The sequence below is a fragment of the Lampetra fluviatilis genome, chromosome 10 (genome assembly GCF_964198595.1).
Source record: "Lampetra fluviatilis chromosome 10, kcLamFluv1.1, whole genome shotgun sequence".
NCBI lineage: Eukaryota > Metazoa > Chordata > Hyperoartia > Petromyzontiformes > Petromyzontidae > Lampetra > Lampetra fluviatilis.
This window is the reverse complement of record NC_136284.1, coordinates 2,322,615-2,339,599: the sequence shown is the minus strand read 5'-3', so window position 1 is coordinate 2,339,599 and position 16,985 is coordinate 2,322,615. Positions and strand designations below refer to the sequence as shown.

Sequence of the window (16,985 nt, the reverse complement as noted above, 5' to 3'; positions counted from 1 at the left end):
GCACACGTACACACACACACACACGTAGACACGCACACGTACACACACACACGTAGACACGCACACGTACACACACACACACGTAGACACGCACACGTACACACCAGTAGACACACACACGTACACACTCACGTACACACGCACGTACACACACACGTGCATGGACATGCACACGTGCGCACACAGACACGTACACATACACACACCCGTAGGCACGTTCACACACGCGCACAGACGCACGTAGACACGCACACGCATAATCGCTCGCACGCGAGAACGCGCGCACAGACGCCGTGCACGCCCACGCGCGCACCCGTGTGTGTGCCAGAAGGAGAGTTGAGAAGGACATTTGGAAACGGGGTGGTTAGTGGTGGTTGGTGGTGGTGGTGGGTGGGCGGGTGGGCAGGCGCGAAGGAATAGGTGTCACGCACGCGGCAGCGGTGGCAGTGATTAGAGGGGGGAAACAATGAGGCAATCAGAAGCGCCATCAGCCCCGCTGGCAGTGGGCGGGCAGAGGAGGCCGTGAAACTGCCAAGGCTGGGCTCGTAGGGAGTTATAAATAGCGCGTTTATTAAAACGCGACTTGGAAGACGAGACGCGCTGCACGCAATTGCCCATTTCCCCTCCCCTCCCCGTATGTGTCCGCTCGCTATATCACATAAATTAAACACGCAACCGCCCGATGCGAATACGGTGACAACAAAGACTACGACTGCAACGACTGCGAATAATTTCTCAACGAGAAATCGTTTCTCGCTAAATTTGACGTTCTTTCCGAATAGCGTTCTCCCATCGTCACGCTCCACCAGTGGATTGAACGGTTTACATCATGGCCATAATCATCCCCATTGCATCATCATCATCACCGTCACTATTGCATCACCATCACCACTGCATCATCATCACCATTGCATCACCATCACCACTGCATCATTATCGTCGTCGTCATCATCATGACCATGGCATCACCGCTGCTGCATCATCATCACCATCGTCATTTAAATCCTTTATATTAAGTTCGCTTGCTTGCTTAGGACCGTGCAAATCTTTCGGTCGTTTTTTAACCCACTTCCCGTGATCCAATCGAGCTGACATTTTGCACACAGACTCGTTGTGCGTGACAATTAAGTTTCGTGAAATTTTTTTTAAAAAATGTTAAACTGTTTAGGGAATTTTTTTAAAATATTTAATTACCAATTGCTTAATGCTGGCAGGCAATCATCTGACCCATAGGTGGCAGCCATCTCAAGCCAGAGGACGAGAGGACTCTAGCCGCCACGCATATAAAGGATTTAGAGTGAAAAACTTTGTTTTTACGGGTTAATTTTTTTCCTTTTAACTACGGCGAGAGCCATCCACTGAGACCCAGTGGCTGGTGGAGGCGCGCAAACACCGTGCGCGGTGAGCTCCATGGCACGGATATTGGCCACGGGGGAGACATAAGCAGCGGGTCTTTTCTTTCGTACGGCTGGTCACGCCTAGATAACGGCATCAAGAGCAAGCCGAGTAACGTATCGCTGTGATGTCTCCTTCGTGTTTGTGAATAGGGCATTGCATCGTTATATTTTGTACGGTCTGGTCTGGATGACCACAGTCGCAACACTGTAGAGTTTTCTATTATACATTTGTGCATCAGGTATAAGCGTCTTGCCATGGTGTGTGCAGCGGATGCGGTTTAGGGTGGACCATGAGCTTCGTGGAAGATCAAACCCAGTAATCTTCTGCGTTGGGTCTTTTACAAGGTGTTTGTTTGAAATATATAAATACAGTTTTTGGGGAGGGAGCACCTGAAATTGTATTTCATCTCTTGAAAATGACTTGTATGCAAATTACTGGTTGTAAAACGAGAGGGCACATAAGGTCGCCAGAGCACGTGGTACGCTGCTGCTGCTGTTGCTGCCGGCATCAGCTGAAGGCGACATGGGTTCTCACTGGTGCGTCAGGCTGGGTGAAGCTCTCCTCGACAAACAATCGGCGTCGGCATTAGCGCTGTTATGATGCCGATTATGATTATTGTTGGTGTTGTAACGATGACAGCGCAGGCAGCACGAACCTGTGATGATGTCCTCGATGGCGCCGTCTTTGCCCTCGTAAACGACGCGCTCCTTCGCCAGCTGCCTCCTCTTGAGCTCGGCAATGAGTTCGAGCTCCGCGCGCTTGGGCACCGCGTTTCCATGCGCAGCGCCCGTGCCGGGCTGGTGACGGGAAGGGAGTGGGGGACGTGGACTCTCTGAGCGGCATGTCGATGTGCGTGGGTGGAGTGGGTTAGCAGCGCTGCGCTACGAACCCGGCCACAGATATTAGCAGCGAATGTCTGAAGCGGTCCTGGGCACCCTTAGGCCGACTCAGTCCTAAATGAGTCCCTGGAAGCGATGTGAACATTGGCACTCCGAAAACAAAAGCGCCCAGCGTGGTTCTCAGTGCCGGATTAAGCTAGTGCGGGGCCTGTAGCACATGTTATAAAGGGGCCCTGAAATAAAGGCATAAATATTAAAACACAAATTTTTTACTTGCATAGTAAAGCAATTGTATTTTTTCATTTGCCATACAGCCAGATGATACGACAAATCGCTAACCTTAAACACCCAGTCGTTCATAAAAGTTGAAGGCAGTATAGTACTATAGTAATGGAGCAGCGCTTAAATACTTCGAAGCATTTAGTGCAGTGCCCTTGAAAGTGCGGGGCCCGTAGCATATGTAGCTACTTGTGCTACCGGGATAACTGGTGGTTCTGGGTACGCCACCTGGGTCCTGCACCGTGCCGGCCTTCACCAACATCACCTGTCTCCACAGACGGTTTAAAGGCTACACGGCGGATCTTTGTTTTGGTGCGTGCATGTGTGCATGCGCGTGTTTGTATATCCGCGCGCGTGTTTGTATAGCCGCGCGCGTGTTCGTCTCACCGCGCCGCCGCCGCCGTCGTCGGTCCCGCGTGTGCCCCTCCCGGCCCCGCGCGTCGTCTCCCCGGAGCTCTGGTCTTGCTTGTCGCGCGCCTGGTCTTCCACGTCCGCTTGCTGGGGCGAGCAGACACGGGGGGGGCGAGCAGACACGGGGGGGGGGGCGAACAGACACGGGGGGGGGGCGAGCAGACACGGGGGGGGGGGGGCGAGCAGACACGGGGGGGGGGGGGGGCGAGCAGACACGGGGGGGGGGGCGAGCAGACACGGGGGGGGGGGCGAGTCAGACACGGGGGGGGGGGGCGAGCAGACACGGGGGCGGGGGCGAGCAGACACGGGGGGGGGGGGGGCGAGCAGACACGGGGGGGGGGGGCGAGCAGACACGGGGGGGGGGGCGAGCAGACACGGGGGCGGGGGCGAGCAGACACGGGGGGGGGGCGAGCAGACACGGGGGGGGGGGGCGAGCAGACACGGGGGGGGGGGCGAGCAGACACGGGGGGGGGGGCGAGTCAGACACGGGGGGGGCAAGCAGACACGGGGGGGGGAGCGAGCAGACACGGGGGGGGGCGAGCAGACACGGGGGGGGGGGCGAGCAGACACGGGGGGGGCGAGCAGACACGGGGGGGGGGGGGCGAGCAGACACGGGGGGGGGGCGAGAAGACACGGGGGGGGGGGGGGCGGGCAGACACGGGGGGGGGGGGCGAGCAGACACGGGGGGGGGGGGCGGGCAGACACGGGGGGGCCATCAGACCCCCTGTCCCGACTCCCTGCGCTGCTCACCTGCAACCTGCCCACCCCACCCCCCCTTTGCCGATCCCCCCCCAAAAAGGGGAGAGGAGCGTGGAGGGCCCGCGGGTTACCTTGTACGCGCACACGAAGCGCACGAAGAGCGGGAAGAAGACGGAGGGCGGCGTGCTCTTGGGCTCCTCGCCGTAGTACTCGACCACGGCGGAGTACGCCTCCTGTCTCGCGCGGAGACACGGACACGCAGAGGCGGCACCGTGTGCCATGTACCGTGTGGCATGTGCCGTGTGCCAAGCAGGATGTGCCATGTACTGTGGGCCACGTGGCTTGTGCCATTTACCAGAGGTGGGACAAAGTCATTGTTATGCAAGTCCAAGTCGAGTCGCAAGTCATCAAATTCATGACTCGAGTCTGACTCGAGTCCAAGTCACATGACTCGAGTCCACACCTCTGCCATTTACCATGTGCCACGTGACATGAACCAAGTACCATGTGGCACGCAGGCTGTGCCTATGTCGAGGTATGTGGTCTTGAGTCACTGACAAGGAACATCAAGCGTAGAAACGATCGCGATGATGTAGAGATCGGTGGGAATGTTATAATCTTATAAGCTGTTGTTGGGGGAGGTATTTGCTAAAGAAGTAAACAGGTGCCTGAACATGCTCAAAGCGAGATGGCGTCGTCCGTGAAATTAAAAAGTCTTTCAAAGCATGTTACGAATTTAATACGTACATTTCAGGATTAATTGTAACAGAGCTACAGAGCTTAGCCTATTCTCAACACTTATTTGTGAGTACTGTATGGCTATGGTCAACGGTACAGAAGACAGTTTAAAAGGCTGCAATTAACGTGATTCATATAGATAACTAGCTTGACTACCCGGCTCCGCCCGGGACTTGGATTCACCACGCCCGGCCGCCTTTGTCACCCCAATGGCGATGTTCACACACCACACCAGTTACTCGTTTGAGGCTGAGTCGACCTAAGGGAGGCCCAGGACCGGTTCAAATAATCGTCACCGGTGGTGGCCGTGAGCGGGAATCGAACTCGGATCGCCGGGTTCGTAGCGCAGCGCGCTAACCAAGACGCTACCGCTCCCCCCACACATACACACACGCGCGCGTGCGTCTATAGGTACACATACACGCGCTTGCTGCAGACACACACAATTTTCAGGGTGCGTACGGCAGTAAACGACTGAAATAATGAAGCAGCAATGCTGCGCGAAGAACGCCTGAGACCTGCAACACATTTGTATGGCACTTCACCCGCGGAGGGTTGGGGGGGGTGACATGAGCAGGCACACTGCGTGACGCTTCCGCATACGGGTCACATGACATGTGACGTCACAGCTCACTTGCCGTGCAAAATATATGCATTATTGCGCCCCCCCCCCAAAAAAAAGTCTATTTTTATAATTTTTGCATGGTGTACAGGCTGGAAAGTACCCACATGGTAAATATTTGTTGCATGTCGGGAAGTACGCTAAACATTTTGCACAGACACACATTCACAAATTTCCCTTATATATAGATGGTCAGTTAATGCTGCAAATTCTTACAGTAAAACTTTTCCAGTGACACAGTAACTATTAAATACCTTATGCTAGCTGTGACTAGACCCTTAAATAAGTTCTCAACGGTTTAACAGGATGGATATAATGTCTGTGGTGTTCATATTCATAGTTAACGAGTCAAGAACAGAAGAGTGCATCTTGCTTTAATGTGGTTGTAGTAGAACGATTTATGGTACTGTATCTGATTGCAATTGTACGTCAATGTTAAAGAGCTTAGTGCACTAAGGTCATTATGTTGAGTATTTTTTTCATGAGAATTAACATAGCGAACGACGTTAATATTGGTTAATGCTGTTAATAACATTTTATCTTTCAGTCCCTCCAGAAAAACGCGGAGTTTTTTGGTGATTGTTGCGGGCAAAAATCGTTGATTATGCGGCACGTTTTCTTAAAAAATGCGATGGAATATGCGGGATATTTATGCAATTTTATGCGATTAAATTGCGGGAACTTGCAAAAATTGCGGTTTGATGAAAAAGAGAAAAAAAAAGTGATTCCCCCAACACCCTATTCACTAGGCTACTACTTTAATGTAAAGAGTCATTTCTTATTACTTCCTATGATAAGCAAGCATACTACATCACAGAAAGTGCTGGGAATATTTAAGTTATCATCTTGTTTTATTTCAGACCTTAACAAACAGATGGCTCAAACTTACAAAACATTGAGTCGAACAAGTTCTGTAGCTTTACAAAATGAATATGCTACAACTTCTGTAAAAATGAATAAATAAAATATTAAAAAATAAAATGTGTGCTTCCTGTTTTACAGAGGTAGCTATGCAAAATAATTTGCCCCCACTGTCATGTAACACACTGGGGAACTGCTTTGCGCGGTCTTTTGCGCTTATGTTTGTTGGCAAATGAGAAAGATTTGCGGGCTTCATCATGGTTTCATTGGCATCGCGGGGTTTGCAGCTTTTCAATGATGTCGCGTAATGAGTGACGTCACTTCATAACGTTCCCATGGCAACAGGGGAAATGGCTGCGCTTGTGTGAAGTAACGCAACATTTTTCAACTTTCTGCTAAGATATATGTGACTTTTTGCAACGAAAATGCGGGGATTATGAAATCATGCAAGCCCGCATATTTTGCGCGCGGAAATCTGCAATTTATGCGGCGAAAGTGCGGCGTATTTGAAAAAACGCGCCCCCCGCATAAATATGCGGACTTTGGCTGATTTTGCGTGAAATCTTGCGATCGCATAATCGCGTTTTTCTGGAGGGACTGATCTTTACAGCACATAGTGGATAAATAGGGGACTATAGTATTTTAGCGGGAAATAACTTGTGGTTATGTAAACTTTGACCACCAGGGGCGATGGTGAAGGCAGTTACAGACGGGAGCGATGGCGGACGACCCACGTGCTCTGGCACGTGGGCTGAGAGCTGAGCGCGGGATTGTTCGAGAGTACAGATTCCGAGTGGGCGTTGGAGACTAAAATGGAATCTACCCCGGAGAAGTCTTCACGTATCTCGTTTGTGTGCATGTGTACCCCCCCCGAGTTTGCTTAAAACTCATTCCAAAATAATGTAATGTGCAGCTTCCGAACTGGACATCGACGCTACACAGGCGGCATGTGCGCACGTGGCATGTGCCCACGTGGGTATCGCAGCAAATTCCATTCTGGATCTGAAGGAATTTCGCAGAGTGTAACAATATGAGGGGAGAGGTAGTACAGCATGTGGATGGGGAGTAGGATAGAATGAGGGGCAAGAGGTAGGCGAGTGCGAGGAGGAGACGAGAGAGTGAGATGAGAGGCTTGAAAAATGTCCAGGCATTGCACACACTCACACACAAAGACAAAGATACCCCTATTAGCCTTGACAGACTTGGGGCAAGTGCGGTTTGCGAGCACCTATGAATACCGGCACGGTACACAAAGGGGTGGGTGGCCAGCACCACTCCCGATCGCCTTTGTCTCCCGAGTGGCGATGTTTACACTGCACTGGGTACTCATTTAAGGCCGAGTCGACCAAGGGGAGGCCCAGGACTGGTTCAGATAATCGTCATTGGTGTTGGACGTGAGCGGGAATGGAACTCGGGTCATCGGGTTTTGTAGCGCAGCGCGCTAACCGCGACACTACCGCTCCCCATAACACACACACACGTGCGTGCCCAGACATGCAGTTTCTATTCACATTAAAATCCGGCAGAGAAGAAAATTGTTCACATGGCTCCTCATTACACAAGTATTGAGATGCATTACTCCAATACCTACACTCACGGCTCGAGTAGAGATCACAGGCACAGGCTATCGTAATGCGCGTAAGTACAGTAATCCCTTGCCAACCGCGAGGATGAGCTTCCTGAAAACCAACTAGATTGGTAAACTTAAGACCTTACGGGAAAATTGGGTGAGGGGAACCCGAGGTCGCGAGTGAACTTATGAAATCACATTTTTTAAAAATTTGCGTTCACTAAATTAACCAATGAACACAGCGCACTAACTAAAGATAATGTCTGTGGCAATTGAGACATGTTTAATTAAGAAAAGTACAGTAAATTAAATTGCATTTACCTTTGATGGTGATGATGGGGGAGGCGACATACTTGAAATTTACATAAATTAATTTAGAAAAGCAAACATGAAAAATATATATTCCTGAGTGGCACACAACGTGATATTTACGCACAAAACGTGAATACGCAAATCAAAAACGTAAAATATACAATTATTTCGTGAGACGGAGTGTGAATCTGACCAGTGGCGGAGGTAGCAACGTGGAGAAGAAAGAGGATTGGGTAGCTCCAGACCCAGAGGTGTCTCCTCGCGTCTCCTCGAGGGAGATTGAGAGGCAACGTGGCGGATGCTACGCGGCGGTGCCAATTATTGTTTGGGGTTGGTAAACAGGTCTACAGAAGTAGAATTCGCATACACTCAAATCTCACGGTTGGTAATTTGGCGGTTGGCAGGGGATTACTGCAAGGACATTTATAAACCCGCAACTCGTATAACCTGGGTTATCATGGGAGTTTGACTTCTCTCCGCTGCCCCGACGAAAGTGGAGATCGTTCTCAACAACCACGTCCCAACCACATCAACCACATCAACCACAGCATCACGTAGAGGATAAGGAGTAGGAAGAAGAAGGTGTATGGGGGATATTTCCTCCAAAAATGGAGCCATCAGGGACTCCACTGAACTGTGAATGCGGTGGTGAGGTGCAAACCATCATGACTGCCCAATCAACACAACCACGTGCACTCTGGTGGAACGAGCAGACTACTCCACTCAGCTACCTCAATACAACCACGCGTACTCTGGTGGAACTAGTAGACTGCTCCGCTCAGCTACCCCAATACAACTACGTGTACTCTGGTGGAACTAGCAGACTACTCCACTCAGCTACCCCAAGACAACTACGTGTACTCTGGTGGAACTAGTAGACTACTCCGCTCAGCTACCCCAACACAACCACGTGTACTCTGGTGGAACTAGTAGACTACTCCACTCAGCTACCCCAATACAACCACGTGCTCTCTGGTGGACCAAGCAGACTGCTCCACTCAGCTACCCCAATACAACCACGTGTACTCTGGTGGAACTAGTAGACTACTCCGCTCAGCTACCCCAATACAACCACGTGTACTCTGGTGGAACTAGTAGACTACTCCGCTCAGCTACCCCAATACAACCACGTGCACCCTGGTGGACCTAGTAGACTGCTCCACTCAGCTGCCCCAATACAACCACGTGCACTCTGGTGGAACTAGCAGACTACTCCGCTCAGCTACCCCAATACAACCACGTGCACTCTGGTGGAACTAGTAGACTGCTCCACTCAGCTGCCCCAATACAACCACGTGCACTCTGGTGGAACTAGCAGACTACTCCGCTCAGCTACCCCAATACAACCACGTGCACTCTGGTGAAACTAGCAGACTACTCCGCTCAGCTACCCCAATACAACCACGTGCACTCTGGTGGAACGAGCAGACTACCCCACTCAGCTACCCCAATACAACCACGTGCACTCTGGTGGAACTAGCAGACTACTCCGCTCAGCTACCCCAATACAACCACGTGCACTCTGGTGGAACGAGCAGACTCCACTCAGCTACCCCAATACAACCACGTGCACTCTGGTGAAACTAGCAGACTACCCCACTCAGCTACCCCAATACAACCACGTGCACTCTGGTGGAACGAGCAGACTCCACTCAGCTGCAGTACCCCGATACAACACAACCTGATGTCTGCAATCGTGCTGCTGGAGGCAGCGTGTGTGTACGCCAGGCCCCACCTGTGCGGCGTGCGCGTCTCTCCGGAGCCGGCGCAGCGTCTCAGAGTTCTGTGCGAGGAAGTCGCGGATGATCGCGTGTCCCCCCGCGGCCTCCTGCTCCCCGCGCGTCGCCTCCATGCCGTCCTCCAGCTCCTTCACGTCCAGCAGCACGCTGTCCAGCGACACTGCAGATACGAAGGGTGTGTGGATGACAGGATGAGCTATGTCCAGTGATAGTGCGGATACGAAGACAAGCAGATAATAAAGCAAACCACGCCCAGTGACACTGCAGATACCAGAGACATGCAGCTAATAAGATACTCTGACGTCTCGCTTTCTATGTGCACCTAACCACATCTCTCCCCCAGGCCTACGCTGTGCTCCTCCGTCAGCTCAACTATCCGCCCACCAGACCTCTGCCCCTACCACTCTTCACTTACCCTCATCCATGCCCATTTTACCACTTCACTCACGCGCCCCATACCCCACTGCCTCTCATCCACGCACCACCCATCAGACAACCTCACTCACCATCACACTCCACCTTATTCTGCTTTACCTACCCCAGCAACATCAGCTCCATTCCCAGCCCCTGTCCCTCCATCCATCCCATCGCCTCCCTCACTGAACGCTGTCGGCTCGCATTTTAAAGCGCCCTAGAAAGTGCGCTATATAAATCCAAAATAGAATAGAATAATACTCGGGGGCCAGGAACGCACAAATAATAGAACACTGGCTGTGCAGTGATAATGCGGATAACCGGACACGAGCATAGCAATACACGCGGCGTCTGGGGCCAATGCGAATGATAAAACACGGGGTGTCCAGCCACGTTGCCGTTGATAATAAGACGCGCGCAGTCCGGGCACGCACTGTGGACGCGACCTCATCCAGTGGCGCCAATAAGCTGTCACGCCGCCTCCACAGTCCCGAAGGGCAGTACGCGCTCCCTGCGGCTGCGTTCACTCCCCTCGCTCGGCATGGCTGCGGGCATCATTCGTGTAACGACGATGGCAAAGATCGTCGGTAAAGACGACGCTCTGCACCTTCTCAAAGCAGCCACTCTCTTCTTGCGCACGATCGCAGCTACAGAATGTTCAGGAGCTACATGTCAATGTCGAGGTCTACTGGCCACGATGAGAGGCTTCAGGAGAGACAGAGACAGAGAGAGTAGTTGTGATGTACCTCCTCCGCTGAAGGAGCACAGACTACCGTGGGTTTACGACGGAGTCCATAGTTTGCGATGCCTGGCCACAATTGCACTTCTGTGGCTTATCTTTAAATTGACGTTAATGAAGGAGATGTGCGCATTGGCCTGCTGGATGTTCCCGTGCGGTCGATGGTGACACCACCGGTGTCTTCGAGGAGGAATTTCAACGACAGGAGGAGGTGCGATGATGTTTGGGTCTAGATTGGAGCGTTTATTCCGGACGCCCGCGTTGTTCCACTGCCTGCTAGCGGCGTTCCTCCGTGTCCGAGTGAGATTCTAGGATGGCGAGGGCAGGGTGGTCCCAGAAAGGGGATCGGGAATTAAGTCGGCAGTGAGGAACGTTGTGGAGGTCTTGGTTGACCGTCTCGATCAAGCCTTCCATGAAATAAAACGCGCAAACCCGGAGACTCAAACGGCTCTCGTAGTGTACCGCCTGTCAACTGCTGCTGCGTGTCCCCGGCGTTGTACCGCACGTGGTTTAAAGCTTCGTCGGTGAGAAAACACTCCAGCGCTAACGGTCAATACCGCTGTTCGGGCGCCCAACGTCGAGGCGACGTGCGGCGCACTTCTCACCTGGACGTCAGCACGAATGCACCGCAGCTCTTACGGCGGAGCATGTGACCACCACTTCAGATTAAACTAAAACAAAACTTTTTTATTTTAGCAGGTAAGGCCCACCGAGCTATATAGCTCGTTTTCAGACGGGAGCTGGCCACAAATGATAGCCCAATGAAGTGGCTCATCACGTGGAAATGTATTGCAGCCAAGTACTCGAAAACGCATGTTGATTCTAAATGTGGAGGGGAAAACCAGCAGACTCAGAGAAAAATCCACGCGACCACAGGGAGAGGCACGCAAACTCCAAATATACGGGCATCGGTCAGGGTCGGGATCGAACCCACGCCCTCCTATATACCAGGTGAGGTCGTTAAGACCTCACCGGAGTGGCGCCCTAAACGTCTTTGTTCGGTAGCTTCCAGCTCGTGCTGGACAGCCCTGGGACATGCGTCCATCCCTCATTGTTTGAACCCTTAACCTCATCTCCTAACATCGTCTCCTAACCCTAACCTCGACCCCACACTTCCTGCACGCGTGACGCGCCTGTCGAGATGAATGTTGACCCGACCCTGGCTCCCACCATCCCCCAAATTCACCCCGCCCTCAACACCCCGCCCCCCTCCCATTTCCACCGCTCCCCTTGCCCCTTGCCACACCACCCCCCAATCACCCCGCCGCGCCCCCCACCCACGGTCGCACCTGAGGCCGCCTTGTCCAGGTACTGGAGCTCTGCGTGGAAGGCGCTGAGCTCAGGGTAGCGCTCACGCACCACGCGCGTCAGGTACTGCAGCAGCGTGCGGGAGCGGTCCGTGGACTTGGTGTCCAGCAGCTTCAGCAGCGGACACGGACACGCGAACACACACGGACACGCGAACACACACGGACACGTGTGCACACGCACGGATACCGGTACATGAACACGCATTTACACACGGACATGCGTACACACACGGACACATGAACACGTGTACACACATACGGGCACGAAGTACATGGGTACATGAGCAATGGACACACACACGGAAATAGATCCCTTGTCGAGCCATATGAATATGTTGGGGAAAGTGCTGTGAGCGAGGACCTATTAAGGCTTCAAAGGTGTACGGAGGTGGTAAGGTCAGCACCACGCTCGACCGCCAATGTGTCCCCAATGCATCAGGTCGTCATTTAAGGATGAGTCGTCCTGGGTGAGGCCCAGGATCGTTTCGGATATCACCCGCTACTGATGCTGGGGATCCAACTCGAGTCACGGAGTTCGTGTCGGGATCCGGGTTCAATTAAGGCCGGCGAGTCCCCAGGTCACCCCCATCCAAGGTCCCCCACGTGGCCACGACCTTACGCGTCCCAGTTCGACTCCCTCACCAGGTCGAGGCTGTTGAGCTTGAATCCGTACGCGGCTCCCCTCCGGCTGCCGTTCATGTAGTTCCCAAAGGCCAGGACGATCTGCAATGGGTGCGGCCGACGTGGGAGTGGGGCGAGAGTGGGTTAGAGGTGTGGGGTGAGCGGGGAATGAGCGGGGGGTGGGGAGTGGGATGAGGAGCGCTGCGGTGAGAGAGAGAGAGACGCACCTCGAGTATCTTCTTGAGCTTCTGGGACGACTTCAGGGAAAGCGACGCCGCGATGACTGCGTTGAGTTGCTGAGGATTCGGGAGATGCGTGCGGACACAGATGCACACGCAGAACACGTGTGACGAACCAGAGCCAGTGATGTAAGAGAGGGGACACGTGTGCTGGAACACAACCAAAAGGAACGCAGGAGATGCCAGGTGCTCGCCAGGTGAATGTGCGCGGTGCCATATCTGTGCTCCAGCGCATTGGAGGCAAGGGTCGGCGGATCACATAGAGATGTGCGAGACTTCCAAACACACGTTTGCGTGCCTCGCCATGGTTTTAAAGTCTTTTGTTTTCAAGAGCAGATCTCAAAACTGGTTCTAGATTTGAAGCTTTCGTGACTGCAATGATTCATATTCTCAGGTTTTTTCGGTAAAGTCACGTAGGTAAAACATTAAAAGTAATGAAAGTAAAATAAAACAAAACAAAAATAAAAATAAAATTCACGACGTTTCGGAGGCAACACAAGTCTCCGTCATCAGGTGGGACCGTCACAGCCAGATTAGCTGCATCAAGTGATTAGCTGCATCAAGTGATGCAGCTAATCTGGCTGTGACGGTCCCACCTGATGACGGAGACTTGTGTTGCCTCCGAAACGTCGTGAATTTTATTTTTATTTTTGTTTTGTTTTATTTTACTTTCATTACTTTTAATGTTTTACCTACGTGACTTTACCGAAAAAACCTGAGAATACTCAAAACTGGTATTGGACAGCCAGCACGATTACAGGGGCATATCTGGAATGATTCATAACAGCCCACAAACGGCATTATTTTTCCCATCACTGCAAGCATTTTATCCGTACTAAGTGGGTACTGGAGAGGTCCGTGAACATCACCGCGTCCGTGAGAGAACGGAACGTGCAGGGGTGTGGCATGAGTGCGGTGGAGCTGAGCGCTCCTGCGTGCTCGCGCTGTGATTGGGCAACGCGGGGCGTGCGGAGCGGCGTCAATGGGTTGCCAACCAAGGGAATTTGTGAGCTCCCAAACACTCTCTGCTTCTAGAATATCTGGCTGCTATAAATGTATGTTTTAGTTCCATCGGCTCAATTGGATTGACGAACCAATATCCTCAGAATATTTTAAGCGAGCAAAACTCTGAACCAGCTTCAACCTTCTGGGTCTCATCAGCAGTCGGGCTTTGCTCAACGACTGCCAGGGGACCAGCAGACGGTCTCACGCGATTGGTAACAATGCGCACTACCGTGAAACCTGGCGACACGCTCGCGAAGCACACAACGCGGGTTTCCTGGGTAAACCAACGTCAATTATAACAATTCTCAAAGCTCAGTCGATATACATTACGGGACCACATCGATCGCACACAATCAAAACCGACGAGTTTGTGTCCAAGCCAAGGGAGGTTCGCGTTTTTGGGTTGGTGGAGGGGGAAGTGGTCACGGCATGCGCATTACGTCTTGAGCCCCCCAGAACCCCGATGACCCCCCCCCCCCACGATGGACACGGGGAGGGAGAGAGACAAAGACCGGCAGGAGACGCGAGGCGCTGTCGGAGAAGTTGCCCATGAAGGCGAGCGCGGCGAGGCGCTGCGGGAGGCGCGCCACGGCGCTCAGGCGCAGCATGAAGCGCTCTTCGGGCGGCATCGCCCCGAGGGGCCGCCCCTCGCGCTCGTACTGGCGCAGGCGGCGGCCCTCCACCTCCGTGGGCACCAGGCGAGTCAGGCTCTCCACGAAGTCCAGCGGCAGGCGGCCCACGTGCAGTCTGCGACCACGGGGTAAGGGTGCCGGTCGGGGTCAGAGTCGGGAGTCGCGGGTCACGAACGCGATGCGTCGGGGTCGCGGTGTCGCGTCGCGCGCCGAACGGCAACTGGCGGTCAGAGCGGAGAAGCTGAATTTGGACACCGCTTAACGGACCCGTTACTGCATCGCGAACGCACAACGGGAAGGAGCGCGAGTTGGGGCTACACGTGGCAGACTGGCGGTGGCATGGGTCTCGTAGCCACAGCCACAGCGAGCGGGAGACGAACTAGATATGGTGCGCCAGGTACGCAATGGGGACGCAATTGTGCATGCATGTTGAACTCATTTCCCACCGTACTTAGCCAACCTTGTTAAATCGGACACAAAACAGGTTTGAGGTCATCGAGTCAGACGGTCTCAGCTGCTGTTTAAGCCACACACAAACCGAGACAAAGATCCGGCCGCGCGCGAGCCGCGCACGAGCTGTCCAGGGGGACACAACGGCGGGGCGGCCGCACTTCTCTATGCAGGTGACGATGTCTCCGTCGGGGAGGCCCGCGCGGCGCAGCGTGATGGCGAGGTTCTTGGCGCGGTGCGAGTCCATGACGACGAGACGGCGGCTTGGGGAGCGCGTCGCGGCGGCGCGGCACGGCGACCGCGTGGGGCCGCCCTGGGCACGCGTCTTGAATAGATCCTCAAACTCGCTCATGTTCAGCTCCTGTCCGTGCCGGGGTATATGGGGGGGGGGGGGGGGGGGGGTAGATGAGCATATCAATGAGTGAATGATCACGTAAATAAGCGATTGAATGAGTGAGGTGTTGAGGTTAATGGATTCGTGAGTGAGCGGGTAGACGGATGAGTGAGTAAGTGGTTGAAAAGGTTAATAGAGATCAGCGAATGAGTGGGTGTCCGGTCGAGTGGTTGCGCGAGTGGCTGAGTGCATGTCTGGTCGAGTGGGTGCACGAGTTGGGTGACTGGACGAGTAATTTAGTCGATGCATGTGTGAGCTCCCACCAGTTATCGCACGAGTACCCCCCCCCCCCCACCCATCCGTCTCACACGCTGTGCACGCCATACTTGCTGCACATGGTGGGATGATTTGTTGGGGGGTGAGGGTGGCCGTCTCGCACCTGCAGGACCCTCTCATCATCCAGCTCGTGGAAGACTGTGCCGTGGATCTGCGCCGGCTGCAGCGCGGCCCAGTTGAAGGCCGGCATGCGGAACCGCGGCACCACGGCCTTCTTGACGCGGAGCGCTGCAGCACGGGCAGCGTGGGCAGCACAGAGGGCAAGGGGGGAGGGGGCCGCATCACGCGCACACACACGTAGGCACGCGCACACACACGTAGGCACGCGCACACACTCACACGCACACACGCGTGCACACGCAGTGCATTAGACGGGATGGACGCATTGCGATGGGATTTAATCACACGCGGCAGTCGCGGGATTTGTAAAAGTCCGTCTGCAGGGAAGCTCGTGTAAATTCACTGCGGACCTTGTGATTATCCAGTGTGGCTCAATCATATCGTCACCACCACCATCATCATCATCATCCTCAATTCATAATCACAAACGAATCGTGCACATGCATCGCTGCACGTCTATATACGTCCGTGGTTTAGTACGGTGGACGGATTGATGGAGACACATGTGGGTGGAAGGATGTTTGACGGATTGATTTACAATGCACGGGTGGATGGATGGAACTAGGCGGAGCGAATGGATGGGCGAATCGACCGACGGACAGAGGTTGTGGCTCGACGGGTGGACGGCGGACCGATGCTGCCGGCGGAACGCTGCGGAGCGACGACGCCCAGTTCACGAGCGCACCTCTCGCTTCTGTCGGCGTCCCCGGCGGTGGCGGTGCTCCGGGTGGCGGAGGAGGAGGCGGAGGAGGAGGAGGAGGCGGTAGCGGCGGGGGCGGTGGGGGTCCTGCCGGGGGCTCGCCCGCGGGCTGCTCGTGGGCAGGAAGGGGCCGCGACTCCCGCGAGTCGAGGGCCGATGGCTCAGGCGGAGCCGCGGCGCCCCCTGGCGGAGGTGTCCGGGCTCTGTCTGCCGGGGCGGCGACTCCTGCACCTGCACGGGGCTCTGCGGGTTGGGGAGAGGAGGCGGACAAAGCACCACGGGGAGAGGGCGTTGGGATGGAAGCAGTGGGGGTTCTACGGAGCGAGTGGTCCTGCCATAGGAATTGTGCCACGGTGGTGAGGTGTTAACTACCTCGCCTGGTGTACAGGAGGTGGTGGGTGTGATCCAGTCCCTGACGATGCCTGTATATTTGGGGTTTGCGAGTTCTTCCCGTGGTCACGTGGATTTTTCAACGGGTCCTCCGGTTATTCCCTCGGCATTTAAAATGAAGACAACCACGCGTTAAGAGTATTTGGCTGCTATATATTTCCACGTGATAAGCCACTTTGCTCAGCTATCATTTGCGGCCAGATCACTTTCTGTTAAAATAACTTTCC

General features: G+C 54.0%; 1 protein-coding gene across 1 annotated transcript in view; it reads right to left on the bottom strand.

Annotated features, from left to right (window-relative positions):
• LOC144934407 (formin-like protein 3) overlaps window positions 1-16,985 on the bottom strand; it is a 55,449-nt gene that overhangs the window by 2,803 nt on the left and 35,661 nt on the right. The window contains exons 15-25 of the mRNA XM_078860129.1: window positions 16,354-16,611; window positions 15,652-15,776; window positions 15,040-15,239; window positions 14,309-14,543; window positions 12,780-12,848; window positions 12,574-12,654; window positions 11,911-12,040; window positions 9,465-9,628; window positions 3,758-3,859; window positions 2,904-3,014; window positions 2,054-2,195 (exon numbers count right to left, since the gene is read on the bottom strand). Coding sequence (XP_078716255.1) covers window positions 2,054-2,195; window positions 2,904-3,014; window positions 3,758-3,859; window positions 9,465-9,628; window positions 11,911-12,040; window positions 12,574-12,654; window positions 12,780-12,848; window positions 14,309-14,543; window positions 15,040-15,239; window positions 15,652-15,776; window positions 16,354-16,611 — 1,617 coding nt within the window. The remainder of the gene's footprint in view (window positions 1-2,053; window positions 2,196-2,903; window positions 3,015-3,757; window positions 3,860-9,464; window positions 9,629-11,910; window positions 12,041-12,573; window positions 12,655-12,779; window positions 12,849-14,308; window positions 14,544-15,039; window positions 15,240-15,651; window positions 15,777-16,353; window positions 16,612-16,985) is intronic.